Source organism: Bombina bombina, chromosome 1 (genome assembly GCF_027579735.1).
Source record: "Bombina bombina isolate aBomBom1 chromosome 1, aBomBom1.pri, whole genome shotgun sequence".
In the NCBI taxonomy this organism is placed as follows: Eukaryota; Metazoa; Chordata; class Amphibia; order Anura; family Bombinatoridae; genus Bombina; species Bombina bombina.
The window spans coordinates 1,487,736,529-1,487,754,452 of record NC_069499.1 but is presented as its reverse complement, the minus strand read 5'-3'; the positions used below and the strand labels follow the sequence as shown (position 1 = coordinate 1,487,754,452).

The following is a 17,924-nucleotide window of genomic DNA, read 5'->3' as shown; positions in this document are numbered from 1 at the left end:
TACCCACTTAACAATCTTAGCATCTATTCCAAGGCAATACATTTTGTGAATAAGTTTGATGTGTGGGACGGTGTCAAATGCTTTGCTAAAGTCTAGATATGCAACATCTACGGCTCCTCCTTGGTCTATTATTTTAGTTACATGGTCAAAGAAATCAATTAGATTAGTCAGGCATGATCTTCCAGCAGTGAAACCATGCTGTCCTTTGTCTTCTAAGTTGTTTGTCGGAAGGAAAGATACAAGTCTTTCCTTTAAAAGAGTTTCCATTAATTTCCCTGCAATTGAGGTCAAACTGACTGGCCTATAGTTAGCAGAATCTTCCCTACTACCCTTTTTATGAAGAGGGACTACATTGGCAATTTTCCAGTCTTTTGGAACAACTCCTGTTAGAAGTGAACCAGTATCCCCTCTCGACCATCCGCATCTCCAGGGGGTCCGATGGCATCACTATACTGGCGGGTAAGGTGCTGTAGTGTAGATATGTATCAAGCAAGGTGTCTGACAATATGGGCCAGGTAGTACCATTCCAGTCATTCCAGTTAGGCTTAGGAGGTGATCGGTCTCCTCCAGATAGCTACAATGTCCCCCTTTGCTATCCGCTATGGTCTGCTCCTGTAGGTTGTTTGTGTTGATGCTGAGGTCTATACATTGAACCGTGTCTCCCTCCTCTATGCCGTTCCTCTCCAATCTCAGTTGGGCTACGAACGAGGTGTGATGGCTGTCCAGCTTACGGCAAGTTGGTCTAGGAGGGCTTTAATTTCTGCCTCCATTATGGATCACTCCCCTGTAGTTCCGAATGAGCTTGCATCCTCTTGGCTTTTGTATCGGAGGTATGGCTAGTCTCTCAGCTACACAGACTTTTCTTCCCATATGGTGATATTCTTAGGAATTGAAAGCCACTCTGCTCAGTTAGGAATCAGCCTGGATGAGGAGATAGCTAGGCATAAAGAAAGGTTGCCACATGCGTTCGTGAGTATGTAAGACCTCTACCTGTTGTTTTAGTAGTCTGATACTAAGTCCCACAGTCATAAATACCTTCCTCCAGGTATCAAATTGTTGAGGATAGTATGCAGAGATCTATTCTATAAGTTTTATCCCTGGATTGGGTAACAGATCGCTTCCAATCGATGAATTAGCTGTGTTTTGGCAGGAGCTCCATGTTTTAGCATCTAAGCATATAGGCTGTTGGGACATGCCCCCCCCCCCCCCCTTGCTCCAGTATTTTAAGCTTTGTACACTGAGAAGTGGCCATGATTACTGATAACCCCTCTCCTAGCTTATCTGGTTTGAGTAAGTCCAAGTCTGTTAAGCTAAATGTTTCAGGCCCTGATTCTTCTGATTTATCTGATTTACTTTTCATAGAAAGCCTTTTTTGCAAGCAAGTTTTCTTATTAGGCTAGCAATTAGTACTGCTTCGGTTGTTGCAGCCTCTACCCCTTGGTGTGAGGGTTTATCTGACCAGTTCTTGGAGGAGTCTGCTGGTAAAGAGTTATATGGCACTAGCAATTCTGACTAAGAGGGTCTTATGGTTGAAATTATGGTCCACTGTCATGGTGTCTAAATCAAGACTTCTGTCTCGTTTAAAGGGAAGGTGTTGTTTTAGTCTGGTCTGGGTGACATTATTTCTCCCTCAGGGTAAGAAGTCTAAGGGTAAATCTAAGGGTAAATCTAAGGCTTCTAACCATTTTCATTGCTTTTGTCAATCTAAGCACCAGAAGTCCTCCTCTTCATTGCAGATACAGGGTTCTTCCAGTTTTTCCTGGAAGCCAAACCTTAATTGGATTGGTTTTTATTCTGTTAAAGATTTATGGGTTCTGAACATAATTTCCCAAGGATACAGAATACTTTTCAGGTTAAGGCCTCCCAGAGAAGGTTTCTTCTGTCTCATGTTCCAAAGAATCCTGTGAAAGCAAAAGCTTTCTTCAGTCAATTTCAGATCTGAAATCTATGGGTGTAATAGTTCTAGTACCAGAATTGGAACAAGTTCAGTGATTTTATTCCAACCTCTTTATTGTTCCCATGAAAGAAGGAACTTACAGACCTGTTCTGGATTTTAAATCTTTAAACAAGTTTCTCAGAGTTCCATCTTTCAAGTTGGAAACTATTCTTACTTTTCTTCCTCTTGTTCAATGAGGAAAGCTCATAGCCTCTATAGATCTGAATGATGCTTATCTATATCCTTATTTACAGGGATCATCAATATCTAAGGTTTGCTTTCCTTGACAAGCATTTTCAGTTAGTTGCTTTTCTGTTTGGTCTGGCTATCACTCCAAGAATCTTTACGAAGGTTCTGGGGACTCTGTTATTGGTGGTAAGAGTCCACTGTGTTTTGGTTGTTGCTTACCTGGATGATATTGTGGTACAGGCTCCATCTTTACATTTTAGCAGTATCTCATACCAACAGACTTTTGTTGTTTCTTCAAGCACATGGTTTGGAAAGTAAACAAAGTTCTCTGTCCCCCTCAGTCCAGGATTACTTTTCTTGGTGTAATAATTGAATCAGTCTCCCTGACGCTTTCTTTGACAGAACAGAGAAGGGTGAAGTTTTTCTCAGCTTGTGTAAATTTTCAGTAAGTCCCTTCTCCTTCTGTAGTTTTTTGTATGAAAGTTTTAGGTCTGATGAAACAAAAAACAACCAAAGTAGGGGGCGCACAGAAAAATAATGAAATTAATATAGAAAAAAACACAATAACTGATTTTGTGATGATTGTCCCAAAAATAGGGTCAGTACTATGCACTATTCACAATGTATGGGAACCTTCACAGTAGCATAGGGTGATAATGGCTACTCTCCTCCTCTCAGATGATCCTTGGCAAAACTAAAAACTGAAACACAAAACAGAGGGGTGCCTCATGTGTAGATCAACCAAACACTAATGTGGTGTATGAAGATGCGAAAGCCAAAGGGGTACTCACATTTGGCAATAGCACACCAATGAGACACTCCAATGGAAGATAAAAGGTGCTAGCACTATGCATACATTTAAAAAAGTGTTTATTTAAAAACAACACATATAAAAACAGAAAAACTTGGACACTCCTATTCCACTAACTTTTTCTGTTTTAAAATGTGTTTTTAAATAAACCCTTTTTAAAATGTAAGCAAAGAGCTAGCACATTTTGTCTTCCCATTGGAGTGCCGTATTGATGTGAGCCTTGCATTCCGTCTGGGATCCAGCTGGCACTATATATACCAGGAGAGAGGGTGAGCTGATACACACAAAGATATCAGCCTGCTACTACCAGCACATTGGTGTGCTATTGCCAAATGTGAGTACCCTTTTGGCTTTTGCTTCTTCATACACCACATAAGTGTTTGGTTGATCTACACATGAGGTGCACCTCTGTTTTGTGTTTCACTTTTTAAGTCTGATGACAGCAGCCTCAGATGCTATTTTTTTTGCTCGGTTTCACATAAGGCCTCTTTAGCTTTGTATGCTTTGTCAGTGGTGCAGGGATTACACTCAGCTGGCTCAAAATATTATTTTGGATACCAAAGCAAGTCAATCCTTTTCCTGGTGGATAAATGATTGCTCCATTGTTCTGGGAGCATACTTTGTCCATCCAAATTGGACCATGATCTCGCCAGTCTTTCAGGTTTGGGTGCGGTCTAGGGTTCCAGAGAGCACAGGAAGTTTGGTTATTTTGGGAGGTGAAGTTGCACATACATATTCTAGAACTCTGTGCAATTTTCAGGGACCTTCAGTTGTAGCCTCTCCTAAAAGAAGAGACGTATATGCCTCTCCAGTCAAACAATGTCACAGCAGTGGCAAGGAGGGAGGTTTCCCAAATTCTGACTTGGGTAGAGAGCAAATCCTATATAATTTCTGCAGTACATATTCCAGAGGTGAACAATTGGGAAGCAGACTTTCTAAGTCATCAATCCCTTCATCCAGGAGAATGGTCTATTCATCTAGAAGTCATCAGTCAGATTTTAGAACTTTGTGGTTTTCTGATGGCTTCTCGTTTGAAAAACAAGCTCCCCACATACTTGCAAGGTCTGGAGATACGCAGACAGAGTTTGTTGATGCTCTAGTAGCTCCTTGGTTGTTTTGTCTGGCAAACATTTTTATTTATTTTGTTCTATTACCAAGGGGCATAGCCAGGATCAAGCATGAGGTCTCATCAGTAATCCTTTTTGCTCCAGCTTGGCCTCACTGGACTTGGTTTGCGGATCTGGTGCAGATGTCCAGTTACGCTCCATGGCCTCTTCCTCTGCATCATGACCTTCTGTCTCAAGGTTAATTTTTTCATCAGGATCTAAAATCTCTAAACTTAATGGCTTTGGGATTGAACACATAGTTTTAAGGCAGAGTGGGTTTCGGGATTCTGTCATTAAAATGTTGGTTCAGGCCTGTGACAAGAAAAATGTATCACAAGGTTTGGAAGGCTTTTATCTTTATGGCATGTGGAACAAGGGTTTAGTTAGCAATCTTTTAGAATTCTTCAGGTATGTTTGAATAAGGGTTTATCCGCTAGTTCTTTAAAGGGCCTGATCTCTTTCTGTCTCGTATCACAAGAAGATTGATAAATTTCCAGATATTCAGATTTTTTTCTAGACTTTATCTAGGATTAAGCCTGGGATTAAACCAATTTCTCCTCCATGGAATTTTAATTTGGTTTAGAGAGTTTTGTATAATTTGAATTCTCAGCTTTTGTCATGGAAGATCTTGTTTCTTTTGGATGTTTCTTCTGCTAGAAGAGATTCTTAATTGTCTGCTCTTTGTTATGAGCCACCTTATCTTATTTCATTAAGATAAGGCAGTTTTGAGAACTAAGTTTTGATTCTTTGCCTATTGTGGTTTCTTTTGATAATATCATGAGATTGTAGTTTCCTCTTTCTGTCCTTATCCTAATAATTCTAAGGATAGTCTTCTCCAGAATTCGGATTTGGTCAGAGCTTTGAAGCTCTTTCTGTGGGTTAAACAAACTTTGACCTTGTTTGTTCATTTTTCTGGTTCTATAAAGGGTTGTTTTCTTTACCCTTTTGGTTGAAGCTTTTATTTCTTAATGCTTACTTGACGTTGGGCCAGTCTCCTCCTAAAAGGATTACTGCCCATTCTACTAGATCAGTTGCTATTTCTTTGGCCTTTAAGAATGTGGCCTCTGTTGATCAAATTTGCAAGGCAGCTACTTGGTCTTCCTTACATATTTTATCTAAATTTTACCATTTTAATGTTGTTGCTTTTTCTGAAGCAGCTTTTGGTAGGAAAGTGCTTCAGGCAGTTGTTTATGGGCATTAATATTGTATACGTAATCATCCAATTTAATTGGAATAGTATAATAAGTATAATGAGTATAATAGTATAATAAGTTTGGTCCTACTCAGATTACTTGTGGAATCTACAGCTTGGATGTTAGCTTTGCAATAGTAATCGATTGTGGACTCTTACCACCTGCATGAAAAAAATATAATTTATGCTTACCTGATTAATTTTTTTTTTCGTGGTGGTGAGAGTCCATAAAACCCCACCCATTATTTTCTATGTTTTAAATGTTTTTTTTTCTGGTTCAAGTATGCACCTCTTTTTCCCCTGCTCCTTTTTTGCTCTTATTTCTTATCTGACCTTCTTCTTTTTTTGGCTTGACTATATGTCAGACTAGTTTCCAGTAAGGTGGGAGTGGTTTTAAGGGCTCTTGAAGTTTTGGGATTTTTGCCTCCTCCTAGAGGTCAGGAGTATAATTCCCAGGAGTAATGGATTGTGGATTCCTTCCGCAAAAGAAATACATTTATCAGTTAAGCATAAATTATATTTTTGGCTACCAATGACCAAACTCTGAAAGCTGTTCTGATGGGAAACATATTCAAAAGAAGTAGCAAGTTAAGTGACATGAGAGATAATCTAATGTGCAAGACAATGTAGAAGCTCATAGGTCTCACCAGTGAAGGCTTTCTGAATTCATCTTTCAAGTTATTAAATATAGCCTAAGCTTCATCCAGTGAAATATTTAATACTTTGTTATACTTTTTTCTCGTTAGCTTCTTGGACAGTGCCTCTTACTTCAGCTAAAGTAAATAAACTACCAATCAAAAAAACTGCTACATTTTCTTTTAGTCTATAGTGGTTGCTATAATTGTCTTCTCATTTATATTAAAGGGACACTGAACCCAAAAAAATTATTTCGTGATTCAGACAGAGCATGCAATTTTAAGCAACTTTCTAATTTACTCCTATTATCAATGTTTCTTCATTCTCTTGCTATCTTTATATAAAAAAGAAGGCATCTACGCTTTTTTTCTTGGTTGAGAACTCTGGACAGCAGTTATTGATTGGTGGATGAATTTAGCCACCAATCAACAAGGACAACCTAGGTTGTTCACCAAAAATGGGCCGGCATCTAAACTTACATTCTTGCATTTCAATTAAAGATTCCAAGAGAATGAAGAAAAATTGATAATAGGAGTAAATTAGAAAGTTGCTTAAAATGTCATGCTCTATCTGAATCACAAAAGAAATAATTTGGGTTCAGTGTCCCTTTAAGTATTTCAGCTGAAGCTTTGTCTAGTTTTTATTTTTACTACTGAAGAAAAAAAACTATTAAAATAGAATTACATTATCATCCTTCTCCCACATTACAGATTCTCCTCCTTGATGAACCTACTGCTGGCATGGACCCATGTTCTCGTCATCATATATGGACTTTATTAAAAAATCGTAAGACAGATGGTGTAACACTCTTTAGTACCCAGTTCATGGATGAGGCTGATATACTTGCTGGTGAGGCCCTAAATATATTAAGCATTAAGGGAAAAAAAAGATTATATTATAAAAATATGAGAGTATGAGGAACAATTTACTTCAGAATAACTCTACATCTTGTCTTTGTAAGGCAAGCATTTAGGTCTCTTACAGAACTTTTTGATATGAGATTTGGATTCAGTTGGCATAGTAATAATTCATAAAACATTTTTTTGTTTGTTTAATCTTCAGATCGAAAAGCAGTAATCTCGAATGGGAGATTAAAATGTGTTGGAACGTCCATGTTTCTGAAAAGAAAATGGGGCATAGGATATCACTTAAGGTCAGAGCTCCTTTGCTCTTCCAGTAATGATTAAAATCCAGATAAGTTTAAAAAACTCTGTAAACGTAAAGCCAGTCTTTAAAGCAATCTTAAAGTATTTAAATATTTCTTTGTTCTTATTCTTTGTTGGAACCAATTAGTGGTAGATTATAAATGAGATGCTGGGTTGATCAAACATTCACTATTTAGAATGTTGCAGGGTAAGGGCCAGATTATAAGTGGAGAGATATTTAATGCACCCCCACTAACTCCACTAGTAAGCTAAAAAAGTAAGCATTGGGTACCATTCGTATTAAAAGTTAAAAGTAAAACGTTTTTGCTTCTGCGCTAAACCGATGCACACAGAAAGCCGAAGTTAGAATATTGTGAACGTGTTCACATATTCCACCATAGAAGTCAAAGGAAAAAAATGTGAAAAACACCCTACTCGTACGCAAACCCGATCACATACTTGAATATTTCACATTTCAATGTTCTTCAAATAGCAGAATATGTTTTATTTATTCATAGATATACATTTCTATATATATCTGGTGAACTGATGGTGCAATGCTGCCCCCTGCAGATTTGCGGCCAATCTGCCACTAGCAGAGGGTGTCAATCAACTCGATCATATTAGATCGGGTTGATTTCTGACCGCCACCTCAGAACAAGTGGACAAGTTATGGAGCAGCGATCTTTAGACCGCTGCTTCATAACTTCTGTTTCCGGCGAGCCTGAAGGTTAGCTGGAAACAAGCAACATCAAGCTCCACACGGAACTTGATAAATATGCCCCCTTCTAATAAAAATTGTTAAAAAAAATAAATATTGCACACAAAAGTTATAAGGGCTCAAAGATACAAGATCTCGGGTGTTAGAAAAAAAAGCTGACACAGAAATTTTACATTGACACACATACACATACATAGAGACACATGGACTTAAATGTATAGAGATATGTTTAACAATGAAAAGATTTGACATTACAATCTTAAAGGGACGTTAAACACTAAATACATGCTAGATAGAATGATGCATTCAAATAAAAGATTAGTCCATGACTAACATGTAGATGTATTTTTTAAAGTTTTATTAGTTGTTTAAAAAGTGACAAAATAAGTGTAAAGTTTTAGTGTCTATAAAACACTGGGAGCTGCCATGTTGTAACTTGTGTTACCTTCTCTGCTGTGGCCAATTAGGGACCGTTATAAATAGGTCACTAGAGTGTGCAGCCAATGGTTGTGCTGGATTTAACAGTGTTCTGCACTTCCATTTCTAACAGGAACTGAAAAGCTCACAATTTCAGAATGGAATTACAGGCAAAGAGGACAAAATAAATAATGAAAGTATATTGCAGAGTTGTTTTATTATATACAATTTATCATTTTATATTACCATCTCAAAGTGTTTAATGTCCCTTTAAGCACATTAAACAATATCTCAGAGGGATTTTCAATTGAATATTCGCATATAGATCTTGAGATACCTAGACATATATATATATATACATATATCGCTATAAATAGTTATATATTTTCAAAAATCATCACATATATAAAGAAATATTTATTTACAAATAAATAGAACATATTCTGTTGCAAAAACATTTTCACAATATTAAATATTTCCTGGATCTTTTTTAACACTGCTTTAAAACGTGTTCTAGCCATGTAAACCTCCTTCTATGCCTGTCCCCAGCATTTTCATTCCTAATGTCTTAATTTAAATTAGCCTAATTAATTAATTAACTAATCCCCACCCAATTTAGTTTAATTTGCATCTATCCCTTTGATCTAGTTCTAGTTCTTAATTGTCTCACCTGTGTGTCACTCATCTGCCTGTCTCCACTCAGTTAATTTATTTAAAGGGACACTGTACCCAAAATTTTTCTTTCGTGATTCAGATTGAGCATGACATTTTAAGCAACTTTCTAATTTACTCCTATTATCAAATTTTCTTCATTCTCTTGGTATCTTTATTTGAAGTGCAATAATGTAATTTTAGATGCCGGCCCATTTTTGGTGAACAACCTGGGTTGTCCTTGCTGATTGGTGGATAAATTCATCCACCAATAAAAAAGTGCTGTCCAGAGTTTTGAAACCAAAAAAAAGCTTAGATGCCTTCTTTTTCAAATAATGATAGCAAGAGAACGAAGAAAAATTGATAATAGGAGTAAATTAGAAAGTTGCTTAAAATTGCATGCTCTTTCTGAATTACAAAAGAAAAAAATTGGGTACAGTGTCCCTTTAACTCTGCTGTCTGCAGAAGCCCTATAAATTTAAGATCAGCTTTAGGGAAAGCATTTGTTGGGTTTTGCATTTGCAGAGAACACCATGACCCCTAGTTATCAAGCCGTCAACCTCAAATACGCTGGAATTCTGCAGCTTATTTGTGGCGAGGCTGATTCGTCTTAGTTATCAAAGGCTAGAGACCGGCAAAAGTAGAATTTAGTGACGTAAGCTTCGATCCGCTGGACTCAGTCCGACACAGATCGATTCTTACGTCACTCCAGATGTTCCGCACACAAGTTCGGCACAATCTGACTACTTTTGCTAGTTATCAAAAAACTAGCAGGTACCTAACACTTTTCTGGCCCAGCGTACCTGGGAGTCTGACCATAGCGAAAGTTCATGTTCGCTGCTGCCCGACATCCCATTGATTCCTATTCCTACCCCCTAAACCGCCGCTCCCGGAGCCCACCGCCACTATAATAAACTGATTAACTCCTAAACCTCCGCTCCCGGACCCCGCCGCCACTATAATAACTATGTTAACCCCTAAACCGCCGCTCCCAGATTCCGCCGCCACCTACATAATACCTGTTAACCCCTATCCTGCCCCCCCTACACCGCCGCCACTATAATAAAATTATTAACCCCTAAACCTAAGTCTAACCCTAACACCCCCCTAACTTAAATATTAATTAAATAAATCTAAATAAATATTACTCCTGTTAACTAAATTAATCCTATTTAAAACTAAATACTTACCTTTAAAATAAACCCTAATATAGCTACAATATAAATAATAATTATATTGTAGCTATTTTAGGATTTATTTTTATTTTACAGGCAACTTTCAATGTATTTTAACTAGGTACAATAGCTATTAAATAGTTAATAGCTATTTTAGGATTTATTTTTATTTTACAGGCAACTTTCAATGTATTTTAACTAGGTACAATAGCTATTAAATAGTTAATAACTATTTAATACCCACCTAGTTAAAATAAAGAGAAAATTACCTGTAAAATAAAAACTAACCTACGTTACAATTACACCTAACATTACACTATCAATAAATAAATTATTCCTATTTAAAACTAAATACTTACCTGTAAAATAAACCCTAAGATTGCTACAATGTAATTAATAATTACATTGTAGCTATTTTAGGGTTTATATTTATTTTACAGGTAACTTTGTATTTATTTTAGCTAGTTAGAATAGTTATTAACTAAAAAAACCTAACACTAACCCCAAGACGATCCACTTACAGTTTTGAAGTCCCGCTTGAAAGATCTTCATCCCAGCGGAGAAGTCCTCATCCAGGCGGCGAGAAGTCTTCATCCGGGCGGCCTCTTCAATCTTCATCCAGGCAGCATCTTCTATCTTAATCCCAGTGGTGTGGAGCGGGTCCATTCTGAGGACATCCGGCACGGAGCATTCTCTTCATACAGTTGCCGCCGTACACTCAATCTGCAATGCAAGGTACGCATTGAAGATTGAAGCAGCTCTCATTCTATTGGCTGATTCATCATCCCATAGAATTAGAACTGCTTAAATCCTATTGGCTGATTTGAACAGCCAATAGGATTTTAGCAACTCTAATTCCTATTGGCTGATTCAAAATTTTCAGCAAATAGGAATGCAAGAGACGCCATTTTGGATCGCGTACCTTGCATTGAAGATTCAGTGTACGGCAGAGACCGTATGAAGAGGATGCTCCGCGCCAGATGTCTTCAGGATGGACCTGCTCCATGCTACCAGGATCAAGATAGAAGATGCCGCCTGGATGAAGATTGAAGAGGCCGCCTGGATGAAGACTTCTCTGCTGGGATGAAGATAGTTCAAGCGGGACTTCAAAAACTAAGTGGATCATCTTGGGGTTAGTGTTAGATTTTGTTTAAGGTTTTTTTGGGTGGGCTTTATTTTTAGATTAGGGTTTTGGCAGTAAAAGTGCTAAATGCCCTTTTAAGGGCAATACTCATCCAAATGCCCTTTTCAGGGCAATGGGTAGCTTAGGTTTTTTAGATAGTTTTTTTTGTATTTTGTGGGTTGGGGGGTGGGGGTTTGTAATATTAGTGGATATTTTATATTTTTGTTTCACAAAAAGAGCTGATTTTTTAGGGTAATGCCCTAAAAAAGGCACTTTTAAGGGCCCCCCAAAAGGCCCCTTTAAGGGCCCTTGGTAGTTTATTTTAGATTAGGCTTTTTTATTTTGGGGTGGATTTTTTTTAAAGGGTATTAGAAAAGGAATAATTTTTATTTAATTTAGCTATTTTAATTATGTTAAAGTAAGGGGGTGTTAGGTTTAGGTTTAGGCTTAGGGTTAGGGGTGTTAGGTTTAGGGGTTAATATAGTTTAATTTAGGTTGTTGCGATCTGGGGGCCAGCGGTTTAGGGGTGAATAGGTTTAGTTAGTATTGGCGGTGTTTTGGAAAGGCGGTTTAGGGTTTAATAGGCTTAGTTGGTGTTGGCAATGTGGGGGGGGGGGGGGGTTTAGGGGTTAATAGGTTTAGTTTGTGTCATCAATGTGGGGGGGGGTGCAGTTTAGGGGTTAATAGGTTTAGTTCATGTCGGCAATGTGGGGGGTGCGGTTTAAGGGTTAATAGGTTTAGTTTGTGTCGGCGATGTTGCAGAACGGCAGTTTAGGGTTTAATAAGTTTAGTACATGGTGGCGATGTAGGAGGGATGCAGTTTAGGGGTTAATAGGCTTAGTTCATGTCGGCAATGTTTCGGGACGGCGGTTTAGTGGTTAATAGGTTTAGTTGTCCGAAACGAAACACACGTGTCTAATATCTATTCCTATATTTCTATATTAATATATACAGGTATAGATGTATATATATATACACACTGTGGATTAATTGTTGCTAAAAGGCTTTTCATATGTACCAACGGACCTCACTGATGAATTTGACCTACATATAGATGTATTGCGATTCCAAAGGACACTCAAGCTACAAGAATATTTTGGACCCTATAGTGGGGACTATGGTCAATTCAAAAGAAAGAGCACATTTGACATTAATAGCCAGAACAGCACCATTAAGACCTTTATCAGTAAACTTGAAAAAGACTTTAAAGACTCGGTACATACTCAACAACGTGTCAGATTTAAACTGACAAGGTGTGAGAGGGAGGCACTAAAGGGTTTAATTAAAGACGAATCCATCGTTTTAATAAGGGCTGATAAGGGTGGTACAGTGGTTATTCTGGATTCTGAATATTATCAGAAGGAAATATTACAACAGCTCAGTGTAAAGGACACCTATAGGGCGCTACCCAGTAACCCTAACACTCAGTTTAAGGAACGGATTGATGGCATAGTAAAAGAGGCATTTGCTATGGGATGGATTGATAAAGAGACGCTGGAATTTCTCATGAAAGATTACCCAAAGGTTCCTGTTTTTTAAACACTTCCCAAGATCCATAAGAAACTTAGTGAACCACCGGGACGACCAATAGTGGCTGCAACAGACTCACTACTTCAACCACTGGCAGTATATGTGGATAGTGTACTACAGCCCATGGTACAACACATGTCGAGTTACCTAAAGGACTCAGGGGATGTTATTAGACTATTAAAGAGTACAGGACAAGTGAGTGATGAAGATCTGCTTGTAACATTGGACATTACAAGTCTGTATACGGTAATCCCGCATGAAGAATGCATTGAATCCATTAAGAGACATCTACAGAAATACCCATATGTGGGACCCCCAATTGGGTTCATAATGGAGCTTCTGGAATGTTGCCTTAAAATGAAATTCTTTCGTTTTGAGAAAACGTATTATTTATAATTGACTGGCACTGCAATGGGGTCGAATGTGGCCCCATCATATGCGAACCTTTTTATGGCTGAGTTTGAGAACATTTATATAAATAATTTTAGCAAACTGTAAAACTGTATATATGCGTGTAAGTTTATTTTAGTATTTTTATGTTGTGTTTGGTACACATATTTTTTAATGCTTAGCATTTACGCAAGACATTCAAGCTAACCCAACGAGTGTAAATTTAATTTGCACTCGATCAAATGCGTTTATTTTCAACTTATAATACGCATGCAAGTTAGCACATTCACGATATTGCTTATCACAATCTCCCCTAACAATAGCGCACCACTTGTATTCTGGCCTTTTTGGGGAATTAAATATTTATTTTAATGTCGCTATAAATATGTGCATGAGTAAATTAATAAATCATAGTTGTCAATCATTATTTATAAGGAGAGGACTATATAACCTCATGGAACATATATAAGCTTTTTATCAGAAATATTTATATAGTTTCCATGATTGTGAAACTATGAATAAATTGTCTGCCTTCTCAGTCTCAGCTGATCTGCTGTGTATCTTTCTGTATTTTCAGGATGATGGTGTCTCCTTCCTGTGACAGTGAGAACATTACATCTCTCATAAAGCAGCACATATCCACCGCTAAGCTTACAGCAGAGAATGAAGAGGAGCTCACATACACATTACCCTTTGAATTCATGGAGGCATTTCCAGGTACATGAAGCATTACTAACACTGCATACAGGAGAGCAAGAAAACTTGTGACCTAAAAGCATAAAACGTGTTTTTTTTTTTTTAATAGTAATAAATTATTGAAAAACCACATCCATGCCGCAGCGCCTTGTGTATATTGCTGGCACCATTATGCGCAATGCCAATCCAAATGTCCTTTTCAGGCTAATTGGTAAATTAGGTTTTTTTTAGTTAGAATTTTTTATTTTGGGGGCTTGCAGTGATTTTAATTTTAGAGGGGTTAGTGGGGTTTTTTTGGAAAAAGAGCTGATTGCTTTTAGGGCAAATGCCCTACAAAAGGCCCTTTTAATGGCAATTGGTAGTTTAGTTTTAGAATAGTTTTTATTTTTTATTTTGGGGTGTTTTAATTGCGGGGGTAATAGAATAGGATTATTTTTTTATTTTTTTGTAATTTTTTACTTTCAGTATTCTTAGGCTTTTTTTATTTTTTTTTAATGTTAGGATTTTTTTGTGTAATGTTAGGTTTTTATGTATGTTAGTTTTTTTATTTAAAGGTAAGATTAGGTTTTTATTTAATTTTACAAGTTGTTTTTTTTTAATAGTTTTAGATTTTTTTTTGCAAATTTACGGGTATTTTAATTTGGGTTAAGTTAGGGGGTGTTAGGTTAGGGGGGTTTAGATGTTACCTATTCAGGTTACCGCTAGTGAAAAATAAGTTTTATTGCAACTTGTAATATGAACGGAACCCGACAAGTGCAAAAAGCTTATTGTTAGCAGGGTTTCCGCTAACACAAACAAACAAATACCACGACACTTGTAATCTAGCCCCAAGTGTTTTTACCTGAACATTATAATTTTATAAATAACATATACAAACTTATTTGATTTTACATTTCCGGCAATTTCTCAAACATGCCAATACTTAAAGGGACACTGAACCCAATTTTATTTTTTCTTTCATGATTCAGACAGAGCATGCAATTTCAAGCAACTTTCTAATTTACTCTTATTATCAATTTTTCTTTGTTCTCTTGCTATCTTTACTTCAAATGCAGGAATGTAAATCTTAGCAGCCGGACCATTTTAGGTTCAGCACCATGGATAGCACTTGCTTATTGGAGGCTTTCATTTACCAACCAATAAGCAAGCATAATCCAGGTTCTCAACCAAAAATGGGTCGGCTCCTATGCATCACATTCCTGCTTTTTAAATAAAGATAGCAAGAGAATGAAGAATTAATTGATAATAGGAGTAAATTAGAAAGTTGCTTAAAATTGCATTCTCTGAATGGTTCCCTTACCCCAGAGATTATACTGGAGAGGGGAACTCGGCAGGGGTGTCCTCTCCCCCCCCTGCTTTTCGACATTTCAATAGAGCCCTTAGCTATGATGGTGAGACATCAATTAGAAGGCATAAAAATACGAAATAAGGAGCTCAAAATTGCATTATATGCAGATGACATCCTTCTCTACATAGCAAATATCAAAGACAACCTGCCAAAGTTAATACTGATTATTAAACAATTTGGTTCTTTTTCAGGCTATAAAGTCAATACTTCAAAATCAGAAATGCTATGGCTGAGAAAAAATAAAGAATCACCATCAAACATACCCTTTAAAATAGTGTCAGAGGCCTTTAAATATCTAGGTGTCCTAATTCCATCTAATATAGACAAGCTCTATGAATTAAACATTCCCCCAATACTTCAGGATATTAAACAGAGTTTAACAAACTGGCAAAGTCTTCCCCTGTCCATATCTGGTAGGATAGCTCTGTTTAAAATGGTATTACTGCCAAAACTGCTATATATCCTCCAAAATGTTCCAATAATTCTCAAAGGGAAAGACATTCGGCAGCTGAATGCGGTATTGAGAAGATACATATGGCAGAACAAAAAACCAAGAATTGCTTTCTTTAAATTACAACTACCAAGAAACCAAGGGGGTTTTGCACTGCCGGATGTACGTCTGTATAATATGGCTTATTTAGCACGCATTGTGGCAGATTGGATTTTTTCCAAAGACTATATAACAAACAACGATTTAGAGATTAATACTTGTTACCCATTCCTACCAGTAGCCTTAATACACTGCAAATCCAAATCAATACCGCAAGAGCTGAAATCATTTAAAACAATCTACAACCCTATACAAAGTTGGTGGAAATTGGGCAAGCTCCTATTGTTAGATTTTAATGCATCTAAGTTTGTTCCATTTCGGATTTTAATGCATCTAAGTTTGTTCCATTTCGGGGCAACCCGAAATTCCCGGCTGGCTTAGATTCAGCAACATTTCAAAGATGGCATACGGTAGGATTGGATAGGGCTATTCAGTTTATAGACAGAGAGAATCAAGCGGTTAAAACTTATGAATCACTCAGGCAGGAATTTGATATCTACAACAGAGAATTCTTTGCCTACTTGCAGGCCAGACACTTTGTAACAGAGCTCAGGAGGGAGGTAAATGGAGGATGGACGTGGGGGAGATTGGAGGGGTGGTTAGAAATAGTAAAAAATGGCCAGTCCTCCATCTCACCATGCTATTATATGCTAGTTTCCCTTAAGGGTACATCAAATCTTGAAAAACTCTCGGCTGAATGGAACAACTTAATACCAGAGAGCAATGTTGATGTCCAGCTGGTACAGGGCTCTATTACAAGAATAGCCCAGACTACATTATCCTCAACCTGGAGGGAATCACAAGTTAAACTGCTATATAAGGCGTATTTTACCCCAGAGAAAGGCCTGAAATGTGGGAACAATAAATGTAATAATTGTCCAAAATGTTCAAAAACAGCAGCGGACCTGGTTCATATGATATGGAGCTGCCCTAAAGTGGGTCAATTCTGGAAAAAAGTAGAATACTGGTTAAAAAATATAGTAATGATCCCTCCGTTTGAAATAACCCTGAGCTATAGTGTCTTTCTGAGAAAAGACAAGGAAAAATTACACCCTCAATATAAATTAATCAACATGACAGTGGTTGCAGCCAGATATTTGATTCTTAAAAAATGGAAATCGACTGCAATCCCAACGATTATGGAGATCAAAAACTGTCTAAAAAAACAATGTATATTAGAACAGTTAGACACCAATATGAACGATGAAGGGGACATCAGAAAGTTTTTTGCAAAATGGTCTCTGTTTATTAAGATTTTTTCGGCAGTGGAAATAGATTATCTGATCTTCCCATTTAGAAATTCGGAACTTGTACTATTGGGGGTTTGGTAGACTCTATCGGGGGGCTCCCTTCCCTTTTTTTTCTTCTTCCCTCTCCCTTGGCGGGGGGGGGGGGGAGGGAGGGGGGGAGCGATACTAAGGAGCAAGTGACAAATATGACTTGTCTCCAAAACTGGTCCAGGTGAGATAAAGCGATCATAAACTGTGGGTAATATAGGTAAAATAAGTAGAGTAAATGAGTTAATTAGTCCATAGACGATAAGTACCGATCCCAGGGCTTGGGTCAGACTTTGTCAATATAATTATCATGTTAGTAACTGTTAATTCTGATATGGATAAGTTAAGTAGTAATGTTAATACAGTTGGGTTTGGGGTGAATTTAATTGTATACTGACATTGGATATGGACCTTGCATGGTGTAAACAAAAATGTTGTAATTTACTCTGCCGAATAATAAAGATAAAGATAAAAAAAAATAAAAAATTGCATTTTCTGACTGAATCAGGAAAGAAAAAAAATTTGGTTTGGAATCTTGACCTTTTATGTCGTCAAATCTCCGGCCCTTAACCAACACACATTAATACCAACCCTCAACATAAATCCCTCATAAATAACAGACAGCAGACTTGGCGTTGGTGCAAAATTGGCCGCAGCCCTTTTATTAATAAATAACTTAGTAAAACTTTTAATAACTTAATAAATAACAGTGCAAACAATTGTAAACATATTACACTTCAAACCACAGCGGTGCTAGTCCCCTGTTAAGTTTCTTAATTTAACTATGGCCGTAACTCCTTGTTTACTGGACCCAACCGTGCAAAATGGTTGGGCCCGTCACGATCCTCCACATCCAGGTTTCTAAGGAACCACTTGCCCTTAGAAAACCCCACCTTGCATTCCCCAATGGGGAATACAAAATTCCACCAAAACCGACCATTGGCCATAATTAATCTGCAATTTAAGGGCTAGCACCCCCGCCTCCCGACTGCAACATAAAACCTGAAAAGAAAAACACATAACAAACACAA

General features: G+C 37.4%; 1 protein-coding gene across 1 annotated transcript in view; it reads left to right on the top strand.

The window, feature by feature from the left end:
* The window catches only part of LOC128653786 (ABC-type organic anion transporter ABCA8), a 405,751-nt gene that overhangs the window by 117,497 nt on the left and 270,330 nt on the right, over positions 1-17,924 (top strand). Inside the window, exons 15-17 of the mRNA XM_053707294.1 lie at positions 6,581-6,719; positions 6,933-7,023; positions 13,600-13,739. Of these exons, the coding sequence (XP_053563269.1) occupies positions 6,581-6,719; positions 6,933-7,023; positions 13,600-13,739 (370 nt within the window). The remainder of the gene's footprint in view (positions 1-6,580; positions 6,720-6,932; positions 7,024-13,599; positions 13,740-17,924) is intronic.